The 21,710-nt window shown below is 40.4% G+C and overlaps 1 protein-coding gene across 3 annotated transcripts in view; it reads right to left on the bottom strand.

Annotated features, from left to right (window-relative positions):
- The window catches only part of HPSE2 (heparanase 2 (inactive)), a gene marked incomplete at its 5' end in the record, with an annotated part of 566,398 nt that extends 552,491 nt beyond the window's left edge, over window positions 1-13,907 (bottom strand). For all 3 annotated transcript variants that reach the window (XM_080641826.1, XM_080641827.1, XM_080641828.1), the window contains 2 exons: window positions 10,589-10,746; window positions 13,618-13,907. In XM_080641826.1, the coding sequence (XP_080497952.1) occupies window positions 10,589-10,746; window positions 13,618-13,907 (448 nt within the window). The remainder of the gene's footprint in view (window positions 1-10,588; window positions 10,747-13,617) is intronic.
- Window positions 13,908-21,710: the final 7,803 nt, after the last annotated feature.

The raw sequence follows: 21,710 nt of genomic DNA, 5'->3' as shown, positions 1-21,710 counted from the left end.
AATTAAAAAAATAGTATACGTGGGTGTCGGATCAGCACATTCAGCACCTCCGCCCCTCCTACTGGTCTCAATGTGCTTTCTTCTTTACTTCTCTAGTTGTAGGACTTCCATTCATCCAGCTTTCAGGTGGTTCTGTACAATGGTTGTTCTGTATTTTAGTTGTAATTCTTTTGTGGTTGTGGGAGGCGGTGAGTACAGGGGTTTACCGACTCCACCATCTTGGTTCTCCCCTCTGTGATTATTATTTCATTGTTGTACATAACTATTTTGTGACCTGACTCACAAGTCCTTTGAATATCCTCATAGGAAGCCTATGCTTAATATAGGCCTTTTGAGCGCCTAATAGATGAATAAATGAAATAATGAATGAATCAAAGACTGGATCCCTCTCTTATCTAAGCATTGTAAAGAGAAGAGAAGATTGGATTCTAATCCTAGTCTGACCTTGAGCAAGTCACTTGTCTTTTCTGAGTCTCAGTTTCTTCAAACACACACACACTTCTCATCAGATAGATTTATGAATTAAAGGGGGAAACATAAGTCAAACATAGCAATTGCTCCACAAACAGTAGCTATTAGTAGTAGTAGTATTCACCCTTAAGGTCAGGTCAAGACTCCTTCTCCTAGACACCTATCCTAACTACTCTCTCTCAGTTAATGCTCTTGCTCTGAACTCCTATAGCTCTTACTGCTTGTACATCCTTTAACCTTTGAAAATATCCTATCTTGTTTACATTGCTATTATTTCCTGCATGTGTATCTGAGAAAATCTTTAATTCATAGAATTTTAAAACTAGATGCTACATGTGGACAATGTAGTAAATTCTCTTAATTTTACAGATAAGGAAGGCTTCAGGAGGGTGAACAGTTTCCCTAATTGCACATGGTTGGTTAGGAAAAGGATTGAGACTAATGCCAAAGTCTCCTTATGAAGCTCATAGCAGGTTTAATGAATGACATCACTGAGTCCCTCTTTCACATGACATTAGCAGGGCAAACTACTTAATCACTCTGTGTCTCCATTCCCCCATTTGTCAAATGAGGAAAGCAGTACTTTACTCAGAGGCTTCCTAAGAGGATTAAATGTGTAAACTGCTTAAAATAGTATTTAGCACATAATAAGCACTCTATAATGTTAGGTAATATTACTACATTATTACTATTATTAAGCTTCATAAAAGCATCCATTCTTTCAGTGTTTCAGAATAATGTCCCAAGTCTGGGCAATTTACCTTTTCCCAGCTTTCCAGTCTCACCTTCCATCCTTCAAGGTGTTGTTGCCTTTCCAGAGTAAGTGAAAATAAGGTACTGTTTTAACACTCAACTCCTTCATTATAAACATATAGATACAGATATGTACCTATATCTTTTCTAAATATGCAGATTATATTTTTCACTCTTCACTCTTTGCCACACAAAAGTAAAACACATGCCTTAAAGCTTATAAATAACATACTTTGTTTGACTTAATGTGTCTGTTCTATACAGTGTGATGATTATCTCTATATGGATTTTATGTGCATGTCAATGCCTGTGTTTTTATTGTCAATTCCTAGAGACAAAAATTTTCTTTTTAAGTCAATAAAACATAAATTCTGGGGCACTTGGGCTAAACTGAATTGAGTATTCAGAGAAGAATTTCAGAAAAATTCAGAAAATGATGGGGAGGGATTACTGGAGATTGGCTTAGCAAAAGGCTTAATGAAAGAAAGGACTTGGGTAGAGCTTGAAGGACAAGAAAAAAAATTTAATACAAGATGGAAGATGAGTGTTCAAAGTGGAGGAACTAGACAGAGATTAGTCTAACTAGAGTGGTGACACTAGAAACCACTGTGAAATTCTGTTGAATATGTAAGAAAGACCAGAGCATTTTGATATTACAGTTCACGTTTTATTCCTCTTGGCAGCCCCAATATCTAGCACTAAGTTTGGATACAGTTGATAATCAAAAATGTTTAATGAATTAAGCAAAATAACATTTTTCACTCTACTATAGTGAAGAAAATGGGACAGAATTGAATCCAACTCAATCAGATCACGAAATCAAAGGATAAAGGAGTTCAACAAGTATCTATACCTTCTACAGCACTAACCACTAGTCTAGAAATGTTTTTCTTTGCCTACATCACCATGGACAAGAAATTAACACACCAAATTTTCTCATGCTCATCCAATCTAATAAAGAGGGAATATGCAAATTGACCATCACACCATCACAAAGATGGTGGTGCCCACAGCGGAGGCGGGGTTTCTGTAACACAAGATGGCTGTACCCACAGCAGAGGTTGAGTTCCCATAACGAGCCTTAATGAGCAATCAGCAGGGACCTGAGGCTGTGTGGCACTGGGCCGGGGCAGGGGAACTGGGGCTGCGCCCCCCGCCCAGTAGGGCTTGACAGGGGACCTCAGGCTGCACCCCCCGCCCTGGCACCAGGCCGGGGGACCTCAGGCCGCGTCCCCTGCCTGGCAGGGCTTGACGAGGGACCTGAGGCCACGCCCCCCACCCAGCGGGGCTTGAGAGGGGACCTCAAGGTACACCCCCTGTCCTGGTGCTGGGCCGGGGGACCTCAGGCTGCTCCCCCCTCCGTGGGCCAGGGAACCTCCGGCTGCGCCCCCCACCTAGCGGGGCTTGACGGGGGCCCTGAGGCTGCGCCCCCCACCCAGCGGGGCTTGACGGGGGTCCTGAGGCTGCGCCCCCCGCCTGGCAGGGCTTGACAAGGGTGGGGCCGGCTGGGTCTGGATCTTGCCCAATGGGGGTGGGGCCAGCTGGGTATGGGTCTCGCATGATTTTGAGGCACCGTAGGTGGGTGAGGACTTGACTCTGGGTCCCATGGCACGCCCCAGACTCTGACAGGAGGAATATTTTCATACACATTTTACTAATTTTCTTTCATCTCTGACACTTCTATTATAGAGAAAGGGCATATAGCAATATTAAAATATTTTTTCTAATTAATCCCCTTTTACTGTGCACAAATTTCGTGCACCGGGCCACTAATCTATATATATAAAAGCCTAAGCAACTGTTATGGCCGAATGACCAGTATGACCGGTCAACCAGTCGCTATGACGTGCACTGACCACCAGGGGGCAGATGCTCAACACAGGAGCTGCCCCCTGGTAGTCAGTGTGCTCCCATAGCCAACCTCCTACGGCCCCTCCCCCACAGCCGGCCAACCTCCCACAGCCCCTTCCCCCCCACCCGGCCAACCTCTCGTGATCCCTCCCTCCCCCTGCCCTTCTGTGGCCCCTCCCTCCCCCCAGCCAGCCAGCCCCCCCCCCCTTGATAGGTATCCCCCAATAGGCCTCAATCACCGGCCAGGCCGAGGGACCCCACCCGTGCACAAATTCATGCACCGGGCCTCTAGTACATTCATATCCCCTGACTCTGTCTCTCTTAGGTATTCCTCTCTCCTCTCTCCCCCTATACCCTCCTCCTTCCTTTACCCCTCCCTCATAAACATACACACACACTTCTCAGAGTTCCAGTCCATTGCTTCATACATTGAGATAAATGAAAACTTGATTGAGATACTAAGTTAAGATTCCCTAACATCTAATCCATTTTGATGAAGGATTCTCAGAAGAGGCTCCTGACTCCAGGAGCCCAGATCATGTAACTGGAAAGCCCAGGAAATTTTGAAAGAAACTTCTTTTCTTCATGAAGTACCCATCTCAACAGAAATGTTTGGGAGAACAGGAGAGAGAATTTAAATAACTTCAGCAAGAAAAATAATGATATTTGGTACTGGCAACAGTAGCACAATTTGTGTTGTACAGGTACACACAACTGTGTGAATTAACTTTGGCCTCAATGACCAGGTGATAATTATACAAATGTGGTTGAGACTGGAAGGTTTATTTACTGGACTTTTTTATTCACTCAAATTAATTAAGTCACTTCTACAAGCAATAGATCAGAGTATCCTGATCTCTATTACTTCAACCACTATACAGACGGCCACAATGACTAAATTTTGATTAAATGACATGACGACTATATCTTTGAGACACATTCAAATTCACAGGTGTACAGTGAGCTGCAGCTAGCACTCAGGACCTGGTTACCAAATTTCAAATATTACAGAAAATAAATCCTTTAATATAATATTAAATTGTATCCAACCCTAAAGTTACTGGCAGAGATTTCATAAATACCAAATGATGAAGCTGGAACGGAAGCTTTTCTTGGGTTTAAAAATCTCCAGAAACTACTTTTGGCTTATGTTGCATAAGTGACAAGAGGTCAGTAATGTGACAATAATACCTGGGCTTCATTCATTTTCCCAGCCTCAGTGTCAAAAAAGAGTCTGGAACTAGCTGTTTATTCAATGATCAAGTTCATGAGTGAATGAATATAATAAAATACTAGGCTATTTTTACCCTGTAAAAGAAGGAAGAGTAAAAAAAAAAAAAAAAAAAAAAGGAATGGTAACACAAAAATTATCAAGCAAATTCTAAAAAACTTTTTATTTTATATGCCCTGTAATGTAAGAATCAAATTAATAATTCAATTTTAATTACCTTTCAAACACGCTTCATAACTCAAACCTCATCAAGGGCAGTTATAACATACTAGACATACTTAAATGTGTGCAATGATTTGGAAAAGGAAAATGGGAGAAGGCAAGGGTCACTGCTCAGGCTGAAAATGTCCTCCCCTTTTCCAATGGAGTAAAAGAATTTATAATGGCCTCTATTTTCCTATAGGGCCAATTCCATTTTACTACACCTAAAATGCAAGGTTCTCATAATCTAATCTGGATTTACCCAACCAAACCTTCCTTTCAAACAGGTACTTTCTTCTTTTTTTTTTTTTTTAATTACATATTTTGGAGCTAACAGAAATATAAGAACTTCTTAAAACTAAATTTGGACATAATTCTAGCAATATGAGCTTTTCTTAGTGTAATTTCTAACATGCACTTAATTTTTACAGCTTTTTAAAATTATAAACATTTCTGAATTAACAAATATGTGCAAATGTGTGTCTATAAAAAATTTGACATGGTTCTGGCAACATGAATTAAGATAATTTCTAACATGTACCTACTATGAAGCCAAGGTTTAGGGTTAGGGTTAGGGTTAGGATTAGGGTTAAGGTATGTGCTCAAACACATACTTAGGCTTTGGTTCATGCTCTTTCCTTTTAGTTAAATGTCCTCTCTCCTTGTCTCTTCCTCCAAAATCTACCCATCTTTGAAAAGGCCCAACCTAACTCCCATCTAAGTCTGGCAAGTATTCATCTCCACTTTTCCTGTTATACCCTGAAAAACTATTATGTTCTACTTGGCACTTTATTCTATATTGTCTTTGTGTTACTCTTCAGTTTTATCAGTATAAATTATTATCTCACTAAATTATTAGTTCACTGACAGCAAGAACAATGTATTTTGAAGGGTCAGGTGAGATATTTTATAGTGTCCTTCAATCTGTTTTCTCAGATTTATAGAGTGTTGTGGATGTGGGAAAAGAATATCCAAAGGTGAAGTGTCCTTCTGATCACATCATATCAGGAAATACCTGATATCAATATGACTTATCTGCTAATGTTAACCTTGATCACTTTGCTGAAATAATGTCTATCATTTTCTCCACCATAAAGTTAACATTTTCCCCCTTTAAGACCCTCTTCTTTAGAAGCAAGTCATTAAATCCAGTCTACACTCAAGAGGAGAGAAGTCAATCATCATATCCTAGATGCAAAGTATCAAAGAATTTAAAGACATATTCTAAAACCACCACAATAAAAAATTATTTTTAATTGATTTTTTTTCTTTCAGAGAGAGAGGGGAAGGGATAGGGATAGAGAGATAGAAACATCAATGAGAGAGGAACATCATCAATCAGCTGCCTCCTGCATGCCCCCTACTGGGGATTGAGCCCTTGTGACTGGGAATCAAACTGGCAATCTCTTGGTTCCTGGGTCCATGCTCAACCACTGAGCCACACCAGCCGGGCTCCTCTTCTGATTTTAACACTGGTTAGTAAATCTTACCTGTCGTTTTTTACTGTTGTGTTCTAATGGTGATTTAGGACAGTATTTTTTATTTGATATTCTGCCATTCCTTGTTCAGCATGAAACTAAACACAAAGTAGATAATCAATAAATACTTGTTCTTTTTAAATAAATAAATACTTCTTAAGTATAATTGAATTTCAAGAAACATTTAGGTGAAGTAAAATGAGATAATGGAAGGTGGATACGTTCAAGGTAAATATGTATTTTGGCAGTTGTATTATTCTTATGTCATATGTCTTCATTAATGGAATGGGGATAGAAAGAAAAAGAATTAATTACCTCACCTCTACTAAAACTAGGAAAAGTTTCTGGAGAAAAGAACAATAATAATAGTTGTATAGTGCCTTAGAGTTTACAAAGTGTACTCACACTGATCATTTAGAATTTCAAAAGCTCTCTGAAGAGAAAATCTTCAGGAAATAGAGACAAAAAATAATAAACTTGTGAAAGGCACTATTAAATCAGGAACTAAAAAGTTAGACATAGCAACTACATAGGACTAACAAGGAAAAGCAAAAGTAAAAGCACAGAAGAAACAGATATAATAAAAAAAAATAGTGTGAGTCCAGCGCAAGGCTTTAAACCAAGTGGTAAGGTTGATTTAATACAGCTTATGAAACTAAGACAACTTAGACTACCAAAGATAAAGAATACATGGCTACGAAAACGAAGAATGTCATTAAACTAAGCATTAAAAGCGGACTTCATGGGAACATGCATTGAAGATGAAAAATGAATAGAATCTTCATGTTTGTATTCATTCTTTTCTTCACTGGTCACCTCCATTTTCCCAGTGCCTTTAACAGTGTTCTTAACCTTTTATGTATCCAAAAATATTTGCTGAAGTTTTACTATGTGTCATACATTATGCTAGACATTTGGGGATACACAATAATTAGATGTGATCCCTTCCTATAAAGAATGTACATTCTTTCTTTTTTTTTAATCCTCACCCAAAGATATGTTTTTATTGATTGTTTTAGAGAGAGAGAAACATCAATGTGAGAAATATCCATCAGTCACCTCCCACACATGCCCCGACTGTGGATCATACCCGCAACCTAGGCGTGTGCCCCAACCAGGAATGAACCCACCACCTTTTTTGTGTGTGTACGGGATGTTGCTTCAGCCAACGGAGCCACTTGGAAAGTTAAAACAAATAAATACCTGTGTGAAAAGTGAAAAAGCAAAAGAAAGTAGAAAGGGCCAAAAGAACAGCATAAAGAGTAAAAGCTACAACGGTCCAGACAAAAAAGAGATGGTTATGGAATGCCTTGTTCAGGAAAGGCTTTGTGGAAATAAGGGGCATTTGCAACAGGCCTTCAGGAATTGGGCAGGGTAGGGGGTGAGATTTGAATAAAGCCAAGAGAAAGGGATTCAAAGCAGAGATATACCAGCTGAACATAGGTATGGGGTTTAGACAGTGCTTTAAGAAGACAGTGAAATTAAGTAAGGTTGTATTAAAAGGTATATCAAAACACAAGTTACAGAAGGTAAGCTGAGATTGAAATGTAAAAGGCCTTGAATGCCAAGTTGAAGTGTTTAAACATTTCTGTAAGCAATCCAAAAATAATCATTTTTTTAGCAAAAGAGTGACATGATATACCTGAAACTAATATAATATTGTTATGTCAAGTGTAATTGGGAAAAAAATGTTTTTAAAGGGTGATATGATGAATGTGATATTTTAGAAATATTAAGCTGGTTTTTGATGTGCATAATAAATGGTATACAACTTGATTAAAGGTATAGTTATGGCAGCAAAGAGGCAGCAAAGAAAGCACATAGAATATGTAACAAAGAAAGACAGATTGGAGCAAAACAAACTTATGAACAAAAGATTAACCCAAATTTCTTTGTTGAGAGCAAGAAAAGCATAACATCACAGGACAGAGAGGAAGTTAGGCAAAGGGTATGATTCCAAGGTATGAAGAACAATCCAATTTTTATTTTCTCCATCATCACCATGTTTCTATAAAATTTAAGTTGCCTAAGCATAGAGTATATTAAAGGAGTAACCAAAGAAGTTCCAAAAGTGATAAACAATGGCTGTAGAAAGAGAAAACACAGTTGCATTAAAGTACTTAAAAATTATTTGGAAAATAGAAGCCACATGACTCTGTTATTATACAATGTGTTTAAGTCAGTACATCTTTTTTTAAGTAAGGTGCTTATGCCTAAGTGCCTATTATAGGGCCATTTACTAAGAAGACCTAATTATTTTAAGATGAAAATTGTCACTGAATGAAAAGTAACAACTGAAGTATAATTTTTCAAAATTGCTGAGACTATACCTAAAACAATTTTGCCTTGAATTCTGCAATGCAATATGCAACAACAAAGACAACATGGTGACTTAAGGATATGTAAGCATCAAAGGGCAGAAATAGGGCATTCCCACTCTCTTTAATTCTGCTAAGGACTCAAATACTGATATAGTTCAGAGCATCTTATTACCAAGAGACATAAATCAAAGAAGTTCAGCTAGGAGCAATAAAATAGATCAGTGTCTGGAAGGACTGACTTTAAAGAAAGTTTTAAAAGAATTAAATCCAAGTAGTCTAGACAAAAAACAGCTATGACAAAACCTCTTTTTTTGAAGGTGATATGCCAAGGACAGAAATTATTTTGAAGGTAGACATCTAAAAAATACAAAATGAATAAATATTTAGGGAATATGTATAAAGGAAAATCTCAGGATAAATTTGCTGGCAAAAACCTTTTTAACTCTCTACCATAGAAGTGGTGAAAACTATATTCCTAGAGATATTTAATGCCAGGTTGGACATAACAAGAAAAGGATTCCATATGGAATGATCCTGTACTGGCTGGCCCCTGAAATGGTGGGAGGATTGAAGATGATCTCTTACATCTTTTCCAATTCTGATTTTTTAAAATTCTATGAAGTTTTATGGGGCACAGTCTTTTGCCAATTTCTTTCCTCCCCATGGTGCCCACTTTCTCCTTTTACAAAGGGAAACTAATTGTATCCTTCATTTGAAGATGATCTCATGTTCTCAATGAATCAGTAATATAATCCTAGGTACAAGTTTTGGAGAAAAAGGCCAATTCCTATAACTTATAAATGGTCATTTTCCCCCAGTGGTTCCTGGGGCTCTTACAAGTTTTCCTACAAACTAAAGAGGAAATATTTCAAATGGATTCACAGAAGAGCTATTTCATCAGGAAAGCATTAATATTTTCCCTTCTTGTGTCTGATCACAAGAGCTGACAGTGACCCTGGGAGCTATAAGGCCCTGGGTCAAATTACCAACAGAGCTGCTGTTCAGGATTTTATGCTGAATGACAGCAAAATCTACTTGCAATCTAATCGTTATGGCAATGACATTTACCTTTGAAAAGATATAGCCTTAAATACCTACACACGTTGGCAGATGTTAAAAGAAGAAGTACTATTCACACTTCAAACTCAAGAAGTCTCAGACCTGTTCTCTTTCTCCATTCGGGCACTTTAAAAAAAAAGTTTCTCAGCCACCCTTGAAATAAATCCCAGTACCTCTCCAGAATTCCCATTCAGTGAAAGCCCCAGAAAATACAACAGCATTTCCTCATTTTGCTGATTTATAAGGACAAGGTGTAACAAAATCCAAGGAGCTATGAGAAACTGTCCCTGAACCCTTTAAAAATAAAACTGTAACTCACTTATGAGAAGAAACAGCAGGACAGAGATAGCCCTCCAAAAAATGGACACTATTGTCTCTTCTATCTAATCTGAACAGCCTCAGTGGCTGAGGACCCACCAATTCCCATCTTGCCTGTATGAAAAAAAGCATGACCCTTTACACAGGAAGTTGACAGATATTAACACCAAACCCACTAAACAAATTTTTCAAATACCATTTTTCCCTACTGAAAATGCAACTATTCAAACCTAAAAAGATTGGTCCACCTCACACTGGAATAGGATCTGGAATTTTCAAAGCCAGACGCTTAGCTCATCTGATCCTGGAAGGAAAGAAGGCTGGCATTTATAATCCCATTTTAATTTTCTTTTTTAATGTGACTCTGAGATTATGCAGTCTAAAGGAGAACCGACTGTGGAGATTTTCAAACCTTCCCTAACAAGGGACCAATGTAAAAGGGATTATTTCAAAAACTTTAGTTTAGGTTTCAAAAAAAAGGCTGGATTCTCACCTCAGGAAAACAAGAAATAAAAACAATAGCCACTTTTTTCTAGAATTTTAGCAATGACATGTGAACCTGACCTTTAATAGCGTATGAACCGGCCTGTATTTTCTCAAGAAACCCACTGCATCCTCTCCCCACTGGACTAGCCTTCCAGAAGTGTGGGCTGCACATGGCCTTGGGATTTAGCAGCCCAGCGGAAGGCAAGCAGCTGGGACCTAGGCTACCTGAAAGCCCCTTTTGCGTAATCACGTCAGGAGTCCCACATTCCAGCGTGCCCTCGCTGGCAGCTACCAGCTTTTCAGGGGAGCTTCTACCAGGCTCTCCTCCAAATCTACCTCCACCCACCCGATCCACACACAGCTCGCTCCCACTTTCCAAACTTCCCCCACCCCGCAAGAATGGGAAGCAAGTTTCTCACCATCCTCATAGTTTTTGAGATAGTAATCAGGGCCGGGGCCCCCGCGGCTCTTCGCTGGGTTCCTCAGGTTCTGGAACTGCAGGAAGTCAGTCCTTTTGCCCCCGAAGCGCAGAAAGGCCGGCGAAAGTCCCCGGGCCAGGGTCACCAAACGCTTGGAGCTGTGGGGTAGAGAAAGAGAGAGGAAAGGATCCCGAGGGAAGGCAGGAGGCCGCGTGCACCCAGCAAAGCCCTCTTTCCACTCTCTGCAAGCGACCTGGCCCAGGCTCAGAGGCTCGGTGTCCGCCACAGTCCACGGACTGCACGGGCTCCTGGCCGCTCCGCGGCCTCTAGCGTGCACCTGTAGCCCCTGCCCTTGGCCCAAGCCTGCCTTTTGCGGCCAGCTGGCCACGGACCCCTCCCTGGGACACCCCGACGCTGCTCGCCAGAGGTAGTTATTTCCAAAGGGCTAGACTGTGTTCGTTAAGAGTGTGTAAGGGAGTAGGGGGGACACCTCTGAGAACACGGGGCTAAGGCGCAGTTGCCCGGCTTTGGGCTGCCGGGAAAGCGCTCCTGAAGGAGATGCGCAGCGCGCGTGCCGCGGGGCTCCGTTTTTTGCCAAACTTCTGCTGAACCCCGGGATCTGCCTCCTCGGCCCCAAGGGCACCGCAACTTCAGTAGAGAAAGTCAAACCCATCTTCTTTCTCTTTCTTCCTCTCAGACCAGTCACCTGAGGTCAAATTGATTCTAACTTTGTTTTTTAATGCCTAAATTGATTTTGCTTTTCCACTACTTTAGAGCAACCGCATCCACCTCCCAGAGACCAGGTCGAGAGAGATTCCCAGGGTAAATCCTTGATTTTCTGTGAATACCTCCACCCCTGCTTTGCACAGGAAAGACAGTATTTCTTTGACCCCCTACAGTAGTAATTCAGAATGATCTCAGAAAGGTATCATTCTTCTCCCCTCCTCCCAGTGGGGCTCCATCTTTTTTCCTTCCCACTTGGAGCCGTTTAGAAGCGATGGGGAAAGTGAAGTTTGCCGAAAGTTGGAACCTGCGCGTCGGAGGAGCACCAGAACAATAGCATTTACCTCTATTTAGGTTCAGGATTTCCCTAGTTTTTGGTTTTGTTTTTTTTAATACGAGCGCTGCTACTTCGGAAAGAGGTGGGAAAAGAGCAATTGTAGATGCTCTTACTACTATACGCTATTTTTAACACTTTGCTGGTTCAGGTTCTGAAAATCCAAACCCAAATGGAGAAACTAAAGAGTATCATAAAGGAGACAGATAGAGAGGGGACCGGAGATTCCGCTTAGGGACTTTCTGAGAAGTCTTGGCGGCCCGGGGCAGTCTGGCGGCGGCGAACTCTAGGACTGCGTTCCAGGGAAGCGCGGTCGGACATCGCGTGGCCCTCCGCGGGCAGAGAAGTCCGACCTGCGGAATCGGCATTTCCAGCAACGGTCCGTCCGGAAGCCTGCACAGCCAATGCAAATACGCCCCGCCACGGCTTCTTCGCCCAATGCCGCCTTCCAGAATCTTTTCTGGGGCAAGCATTTGGCACAAACAGGATGTTTTTTTAAAAAAGAATCCTGAAGGAGTCTGCGCAGCTGGATGCGTGCAATGCAAGTGGGGCGTGTATCTCGGCAAACCCCGGTTGCCCCCCACCTGGGAACAAGCTCAGAGACACGTTCTGCTGCAGGGAAGAGCTTCCAAGGAGGACGCCAGGCGGCGCGGAGCTGTTTCCGCCCTCCCAGCGGAGACGCGGGCAGCAACTGAAGCGGCCTCGGAGGCGGCGGCGACAGCCACTCAGTCCTCACGCAAGGTTTGCTCCACGTGGAAAGAGCCCCATATTGCGCCTCCCGCTACCTGCCGAGTCCGCTGACCCGGCAGAGTCCTGAGGAAACTCAGAGGGCTGAGGGGCGGGCGCACACGAGAAGCAAAACTCGAATTTCGCGAGGAGTCAAAGATACTCACGAAAGCAGCGCAGCGGTCGCGGCCTCAGGGCGGAGAAAGGAGACTAAGAGCGCTCAATTCTCTTTGGGTGAGCCCACAGCTGAGGCTCCAATTTGGAGGGATTTTTAAAAACTCAGCACTTGGATTCAGCACTACAGATGATTTGTTTATTTCTTTTTTCTACACTGCAACTCTGTCCCTGATGGGAAGGGATCGTGGTTGCCTAACTGCTGAACATTAACAACCGGCGAGAGGGATTCCAAGCCCCTAGAGTAAGGGGGTCTGTGAACAGAAGCCTCCGGGTTTGCTAATCCGCCAGTGCCGGGTTCAGACTTCTGAAACAGTATTTCTAGAACCCTTTCCGCTATCCTTATATACGCTATGATCAGGGCGAGGATTTTTTTTTTCTTTAAAGAAAAACTAAACTATGCAGTTACCGCAGGAGATTTAAGGAGGAGGGACTGGAGGGCCCCTTCGGTCTATAAAAAGCATCCTACAAAATCCTCATGTCGAGATGACAGTGGAGGGTGCAAAATAAAAATTTAAAAATCTGACCCACTTGTCTATCGCTCAAGCCTCTGCTTAAATTCATTTTCTGTCTGGGAGTTGGAGAGAACTGACAAAACTATCTTTCCGTGGAAAATTCCATTTTCGTGCTATTCCACGCTTGAACACTCACAGACACACACGCAGACACGCACTCTCTCACACACATACATACATACATTCCTCTCGGGTCTTTGTTGCTGGAGACCTTTTCTTCACTTTTGTAACTGTCCTGAACCTCGTCTCTTTTTCAGAAGGAGACGGGTAGACTAATTGCGGATATATGTAAGCACAACATTTCTTCAGTCATAACTGATAAGTTTCTGAAATGCCTTCTGCATTGCAAACATGTGCATCTTAATAGAAAACATTGCTTTTCTCAATCACCAGTTACAGCCTCACAGCAAATATTCCAGGAGGAGGAAAACCTCCTTTCTTCTCTTTGAGAGGTCCGCTTGGCTTATTTTCTTCTTCTTCTTCCCCTTTGGAATGGGAGATAGGAGGGGTGGGGGTTGTTACTTAAAAAAAAATGATCCATGAAGCCCCTGCCTTACCTTAAGAAATCGAGCCAGCCATCATGAATGATGGACGGATCCAGCTGCAGAGAGAGGAAGTTCTCATTGACTGTCCTGATTGGGTTCTTGGTGCTCACATCAAGTAGAATCAGGGTCTTTTCCTTCAAACCTGGAGCTCTGTCTACAGGCAAGGGTCTCCTGTCTCCAGCTTGGGAGGAAAGGAAGAGATGGAGCAACAGAGCCAAGAAGAAAGCCACCGGGGCTAGGCACGAGGGGGGGCGGGAGTTGCTGGAGGGCATGGCTTCAGGGAAGGCACAGAGCACCCTCATTAAATCCCTCTGATTTAAACCTCTCTTCCTACAGGGTCTCGCTGGTGACTAATTGTCCTTATCTAAAGTGTGTGTCTGTCTGCTTTTCCCCCCCTTTTTTTCCTTCCTCCCCCCCACCCTGCTCTCTCTCTTTCTCTCTCTCTCTTTTTTTTTTTTTTCCTTTTTTTTTCTTCTGTGTTTTGGTGCTTGGTGGAGCGAACTCACGCCCCTAGCCAGCCTTCTCAGCAACTCGTGCCAAGAGTACTCGTTCACCAGCACCGCCCCTTTAAGAGATTTCGACTGCAGACATTTTTTAACTTTTTAAAGGTAAGGGGTTGGTTGGGGGAGAGGCGGGAAGTAGGAGGAAGGGGTGGCGTTGTACCCTCCAGATTTAACCCTCTAGGGTCAGGAAGTGGAGGAAGGGATCCAAGCAGTACTGTTTTAAGTTTTGAGTACAGGGTGGGATGTCTTTTTTTTACTTCCCTCCCTGTGAGGTTCTGGGGAAGGCTGGTCTAGCTACAACCCCAACAGGACAGCCCAGCGCCAGCCCTGGGCACAGTGGAGTAAAAGGTCCACCCCAGCCTGCGCTTGTTGGTCCTCACAGCATCAGCTATTCTGCCTACTCTGTGCCCTTCCCTTTGGATTGAAGCAGGAGAGCAAAGATGTTAGTTAAGTAGCAGAGCTGTCCTGATTCCTGCAGCGACTGATTCCTGCTAAAGCACAGAGTGCAGACGAAGACTCCATGGACCCAAGTCAGGACCTCTGCAACACACTGGGTATCCACCCAGAAGCATCCTCTGACCTCGATAGGGCAAAGAGTGGCCAGAAGTAATATACAGAGTGACCAGGTCAAAGAGCTTATCTGTGTGTAGGGGCACTGGGATCTAGGCTGTGTGTGGCTCCGTTCTGCCTGCAGCCAAAGTGAAATGTCTTGGGGGCTTCAATTTATGCTTAGTCCAAGTCAAAACAACCTGGTCTGTGTTTGGATAGTCTGAGCAGCAAAGCATCCATCCCATCTGAACCACTGCTTGGCCACTCTACTCCAATGCACAAACAGAGCTGCCCCTCCAGCCCTTCCTCAAGGTCAACCTTGGGCTTACCTCTGCTGTGGGGAAGTGAGCCTTTATGGTGCCAGAGAGGAACAGAATGACACCGCTGGGTTTTCAAACTCAACCTGAAGTCACCTAGAGTCCACCCACAAGTATCCCCCTAGATGTACAAGAATAGCCTTGAACCCACATGGTGCACCACCTGCTCTGACTCCTCAAGTGGAGACCCACAGCACCTCTCGGCTCCAACCTTAGGTCTGAAACCAAAGTGCAGAAGAAAAGCCAGGCCCAGTTTGTACAGTCAGACCATTAGTCCCACTTTTGGCTTATTTCTGGAACAAAATGGGCCTTCTACTTGGCAGATGAACAACTTAGTGCAGCAGAGGTATGCATGAGTATCCCAAGGCCTCCTGGTATCAAATAGGCAAAACTCTAAAATGCAGATCAAAAGTTTCCCCCAAGGGTAGTCTCAGAACCCACAAACACTGCAATTGCAAGCTGTCTCCCTTGCCCTCCCCACCAATGGGATCAAGGAATCTGGAAAGAGCTAGCATAGATAGCCTTCAAATGAGGTTTCCTGAGGAGCTTTTACTAAACCAAGCAACCAGGAAGTCCAGAGGTTAGGTTGGGTTAGACTGGGAAGTGCCATGAAGACCTCTTTCTGGAAGTAGGACTGCATAAAATGAGGTCAAAGGAAGACCACTTGAATGAAATAAATAAATCATTTCAACCCTGGCCGGGTGGCTCAGTTAATTGGTAGTGGGTTTGATTCACTAGAAATCACTGAATCAGTTAATCTTCAAGATTTCTGGGAACATAGACTCTTAGATATCAAAGGAATTTATCTGTAAGGACCATTCAGTAATACCAGGCAGAGAATATCCAAGGAGACTTCAATGTATCTAGTTACCAATAATTAATATTTTATACAGAGGCCTAATTTTATTCAGACTCAGGCACTTAGTAGTTTGATTCCCAGTCAGGGCACATACCTAGATTGCAGGTTCTATTCCTGGTCAGGGCACAAACCTAGGCTGCAGGTTCAATCCCTACTCAGAGTGTGTGGGGAGGCAACCAATTGATGTTTCTCACATCAATGTTCTTTTCTCTCCCTCTTTCTCCCATCCTCTCTCTCTAAAATCATTTTTAAAACATATCTTTAGGTGAGGATTAAAAAAAAAAAAAGGAAACAAACATCATTTCACCCACTACACTAGATCTCTATAAGTAACGTACCTTTCAAAAATACGTGCTCTTGTGACTAAGGATGAACTTAGGTATAATGAGAATCTGCTTAATCATGAATTTTAACCACAATTTTTGCTTACTGGCCCACCAAAAATTCTGTAATTTTTTGGTGGCCTATTTACTTTAACCAGTATTTAATGTTTTCATCAGAACTTGTATGTAGTATAAAAATAAAAGCCAACAAACCAAAATGCTTTTTTCTTAATTCCTTATTAAAACCATCTCTCTGGTATAGCCATTGAAATTCTATAGGCTTGTCCAGTCTCAGGAAATCAAGGTAAAGAAAGGAATTCCATAACTTTTAGGGAGTTCCAAATATTCCTGGTTGACTCCAAGATGACCTGATTGTTTAGTTTGGGTATAGATCTGCACAGGGCTACTCCTTCCAAATAGCACCACTGCCCATATGATGATTTTTGTCTTGCCTCCTATCTAACCCCCTACTTATATGCTGTAAGTAGCTCATTATTAATCTGTATATTAGGTTGATATTTCTATCCTACTTTCTGTGTACTGTTGGGGGACAACAATTTGCATTTCTGCTCTCCTAGATTGTAATTTCCTAGGGAACAAAAATTGGGCCTCTGTATAAAATATTAATTATTGGGAACTAGATACATTGAAGTCTCCTTGGATATTCTCTGCCTGGTATTACTGAATGGTCCTTACAGATAAATTCCTTTGATATCTAGGAATCTAGGTTCCCAGACCTATAAGAAATCTTGAAGATTAACTGATTCAATGATTTCTAGACTATGGGATTTCAAAATAAATATTAGTGGGGGAAAGCTGACATATATTTGCCAACTTTTTATTTTGTCTAATAAGGACATTAAAAAATCAACTATTATCACTATTACTTCCCAAAAGAACATTCTAACAGCCAAAAAAAAAACTGAAATCATATGTGAAAATAATGAGCAAGTGTTTATACTGAATAAATTTAGTTTCATGAAAAATTGCTATATTTTTATCATTTCATTTTATACTATTGGAAATATGCCAGTGACCAACATTAGCACTAGGACTGGTGATTGGGATTAATGATGTATCCGTGTGTATGGCCAAATTCTACTTTGTAGCCTATAGTGTGGCTGCAATGAGTGCATACTTTTTAAATGATAGTCATCTTCACTACAATAATTTCTTTCCAGTTTTCCTATGCTTTTTTCTCACTTTTAGCCCATCACAAACTCATTGACTCTATATACCACCTCCTTTTCTTCTATTAAACGTTCATGTCCATGATGACTACTATTGATTGAGATCTTATGGTCCATGCATGGCGCTCAGGGCTATACCTATGTTATAATCTTGAATAAGTCTGAGATGTACATAATTAATTATTATACCTAGTTTACATATACTAGTAAGAAAATTGAGACTCAGAGATATTAAGCAGCTTTCTCATGGTACACAACTAGTAAGTGGCAGCAAGGATGGAAACCCAGGGATGCCTGACTCCACCACATTCGACTAGAAGTGACTAAAATAATGCATATGCTCAAACAACTTGTCAACGTAGGAAAAAAGCTTTGACTAGGGGTTGAAAGACCTGTGTTTGCCAGATCCAAGCTTTGTCACCTTGGGTAAACTTTTAAATTGTTCTAAACCTCAGCTGTCTACTCTATAAAATTAATATAATATCCTAGAGTCGAATAATAACTGAATAATGAATGATATTATGTAGAACTAATTACTTTATAAATTCTAAAATATTAATGTATTTACTTTATAAGTTCTAAAATATTATGCCGATTTTGCTATTTCATGTTATTTCTAATTCCCTCTCTCCCACACTTGCCATAAATACATCCTGTCAATTAATAACTGAGACAAGAATTAAACTAATATTAAATAATCAACTTTGTGATAATCTTGAAACAAAAGGTCAACTCTAATATTATATCAATAAATGTAGTAATAAATTATAATAAAAGAATATACCACATATTTCAACCATGCAGGCTCTTTTGTCTATAATTAGCATCTGAAAAAAGAAGAAAAGTTAAGTAGGTTTTATATGCCTCCTTCAATTTTCCACTAGGAGAGGGGAGACAGAGTGGGCAAAGGACAGTGCTGAGGAATAAGAAAGACTGTGTCTGTCCTAAGAGAAGCAAGGAATGGTGACACTTTCTCCATATGAGAAGTTGAATGGGAAAGAAATTTATAACTCTACAAATTGTTTTACCTCATTAATAAGAAAATTCTAGCTGGATGGTTTTTGTTCCCATTGTTGCCATCAAACGGTAAATGCATGTTGGGAAGATCATAACCATATAAATGTAGTTGACTCTCTTCAATCCAGTTTGAAATCCCTTAGCATGTTTCAGGGTAGATATGACAGTTATGTGGACAACTACTATAGGTAGAAAAACAAGTAACAGTAAAATAAATTAAAAGTATTCGTGTCCTGGTGTGGTGAAGGCCTAGGGTGGGAGGACAGGTGCAGACTGGAAGGGGGCAATAGGGAGAATGGGGACATCTGTAATACTTTCAACAATAAAGATAAATTTTTAAAAAGTTTTTATGTCCTTAGTCACATTCATTGATAGGTCACTTTACCATCCTAGCCCATTTTGCCTTTTGTACATTCAGATAAGTCCTGAAAAGCATCAGGTTATACTGCAAATTGCATGGGTTCAATAGACTTTGTTTAAAATCTAGTTCATAATCTACTATCTGCTCATGTGACCTTTGTTGAACAAGTCATTTTTCCCATCTATAAAATAGGCATAAGTATACTTCCCTCCACATGTGTTCTGAGAATTAAATGAGGTAATGGCTTTAGTTCCTGGCACATAGTTACTAACTATCATTTTCACTGTTGGATTTTATGGTGGAAGTAAATGTAATTTGCATAGATAAGGTAGGAAGAAATGTATACACCTGAAACCTAAGGTTTTTGAAATAGTATAATAACTACCTACATCTATGTATATGATTCCATTTCTTGCACATAGCATATAGATCAGTGATTTTCAACCGGTATGCTGCAAAAATTTTTAAAACATGCAATACTTGACTATTTAGTCAGAGGCACTCTTTTGCTTTAGATTGTCAAATTTAAAAAATGTCAATAGCCAACACAACAATAGCCATTCAGTGTGAATGAATCAAAATTATACCTATTTTTTGTCAGATTGGAAAAAAATATATTTTTGGTGTGCAGCAGAATTTTAGTAAGTAGTTTATGTGTGCCATGAGATGAAAAAGGTTGAAAATTGCTGGCATAGACAGGACAAACTTTATCCTCTAATTCAGGGAAGGAAATCAAGAGTCAAAACGATCAAAATGCTAATTTCTTCAAGAACCTGAAACTAAAGCCAGCTCTGCTAACTGAAAACTAGATAGACTGCTTTGGCACGTTTGTTATTGAAAATACCTGAGAACTTTTACATATGAAAGTTATATGTACATATTCTATGTCCTAGGACAAAAATTCAGATTGCCTTTCACATGTTTTACAGCTTCATTAACTATAAATAGTATATACCTTCAAATAACTGTAAGTTGTTTATAGTTTCCAGTATACCACTTTCCTAGTCAGTCAATTCTAAACCTTAATTATTATTAAAGATAATTTCTAAGTGAAATATATAAGCCATATATATTTATCTCAATATACCTATTTTAGTCTCAACATTGAGAAATTAGACCTATAATAAAACATCTACCTGGAACACAAGTGTGTTTGTTTACCCCCCAAAAATGACTAGTTGTGATTGCATTTTCTTTTGTTCCCTAGGTTAATGGTACACCTTGACCTTTTAAAATACCCTAATGTTCCTAGTTTATAATAATGGGAGTTGAACAAATAATGACAATAGAAAGCCTACCCCAGGTCGAGTCCACTCCTCAATAATCGAAATCTGCTGATATATTCTACAAGTACATATTCGATTGAATATTTTACCTCTGCCAGAATTAACATCTAGATCCCTAATTCTTTGGAATAGTGTTGTCTCCACATAAGCAGATCCAAGTCCTTCTTTAGTTCAGTGGCCATTATGCTAAACCTTACCAGCCTTAACTCTCATCAGATTTTTCAATTTCTTTTGGTAACCTAGAGGGATTGATATGCTATGACTCTTAGAAAGTATGTTTCATTTTAATCAGACTCTTAAATTTCAAATTTCTCATGATTTTTCTGAAGCCTAGCCAGCACAATACTGTGTTTAAATACTTTAAAATGTTTTCTCCTTTCAGGAAGAAATAAAAATAGTTGAGAGTCTGGGTCAGTGATTCTCAGTCCTGGGGGCACATTAACACCTGAGGAGCTTTTTAAAGATAATCATGCCCAGGGCCATCTCCCAGATACTCTGATAACTGATTTGGAATGGCGCCTCAGCATATCCTGGATCCCATGCTATAAAACCTCTATTTGGTTTATAGTTTCACAGAACAGATTTAGATGACAAGGGATACCATGTTACTTGAATCTATTTAATTCCTAGGTTTCAGGTAATGAGGAGCAAGAGTTCAAATACTAAGTGATATTTCAAAAAAAAAATTAGAACCTATTCTGTTCCTAAGTTTAGACAATGAAAGTTCAGATAATGAGGGACCATCCTCAAAGGGGGTAAACTGTGCAAGTAAATACCATAGAACCTATTAGCTTTAATAGATTATCAACTGATTATTCCTTCATTCAAGCAATGTTTTCACTTTACACCATCTGATTGGCAAAATTTGAATATTTGATAACACTAATTGTGGATGTGGAGAGATGGTAACCTTTCTGCATGCTGATAGGAGTGTAAACTGGTTGGGCCATTCTGAAAAGTGATCTGGCAATACTTAGTGACATTATATATGTGTATTCCCTAAGACCCAGAAATCCCATTATGGGGATAAACTCCCAAGCAACTCACAAAAGGCTCATAAAAGGACTTGAATGAGGATGGTGAGTAAAGCATTCGCTTTAATACTGAGGAACTGGAAGCACCTAGCTGTCCATCACAAGGCAAATGGACTGGTAAAATGAGGAGGGGAGCAGTTAGAAAATATTTAGAAGCAATGAACTAAATGTACATACAACAACATGGATGGTCTTTTACACATGTGAGAAACATGAAAAAAAAACAGAATGAAATCTATAGCATAATAACATTAGTAAAAATAAAACACAACAAAACTATATTTTACAAGAATACAAATATATCAAAGGACATACATCAAACATATGAGAGTCAATACCTATAAAATAATTTTTGAAAGGGAAAAAAAATTTTAAAAGGCCTTGCAAGGACTAATGTTCATAAACATTTTCCTGAATTCAAGGCAATAACTGATTTTGGAGGGAATGAAAGGGAGAAATATTTATTGAGTGCTGACTATGGGCTAGGAAGTGTGTATGCCTACCCACCCATTCACCTTGGGATCCAAAGAATAATCTTGCCCTTGGAAACCTCACAGTCTAATTTCGAAAATGACCAAGGTAAAAGTGTTGCAATAGGGTATGGGGAAAAGTGCCATGGAACACTGAAAAGGATTATGACTTCATAATAATTTGTATATATAGGGG

The sequence above is a fragment of the Plecotus auritus genome, assembly GCF_963455305.1.
Source record: "Plecotus auritus genome assembly, chromosome: 9".
In the NCBI taxonomy this organism is placed as follows: Eukaryota; Metazoa; Chordata; class Mammalia; order Chiroptera; family Vespertilionidae; genus Plecotus; species Plecotus auritus.
The sequence above is the reverse complement of the archived record's forward strand: the minus strand, read 5'-3'. Positions and strand labels throughout refer to the sequence as shown.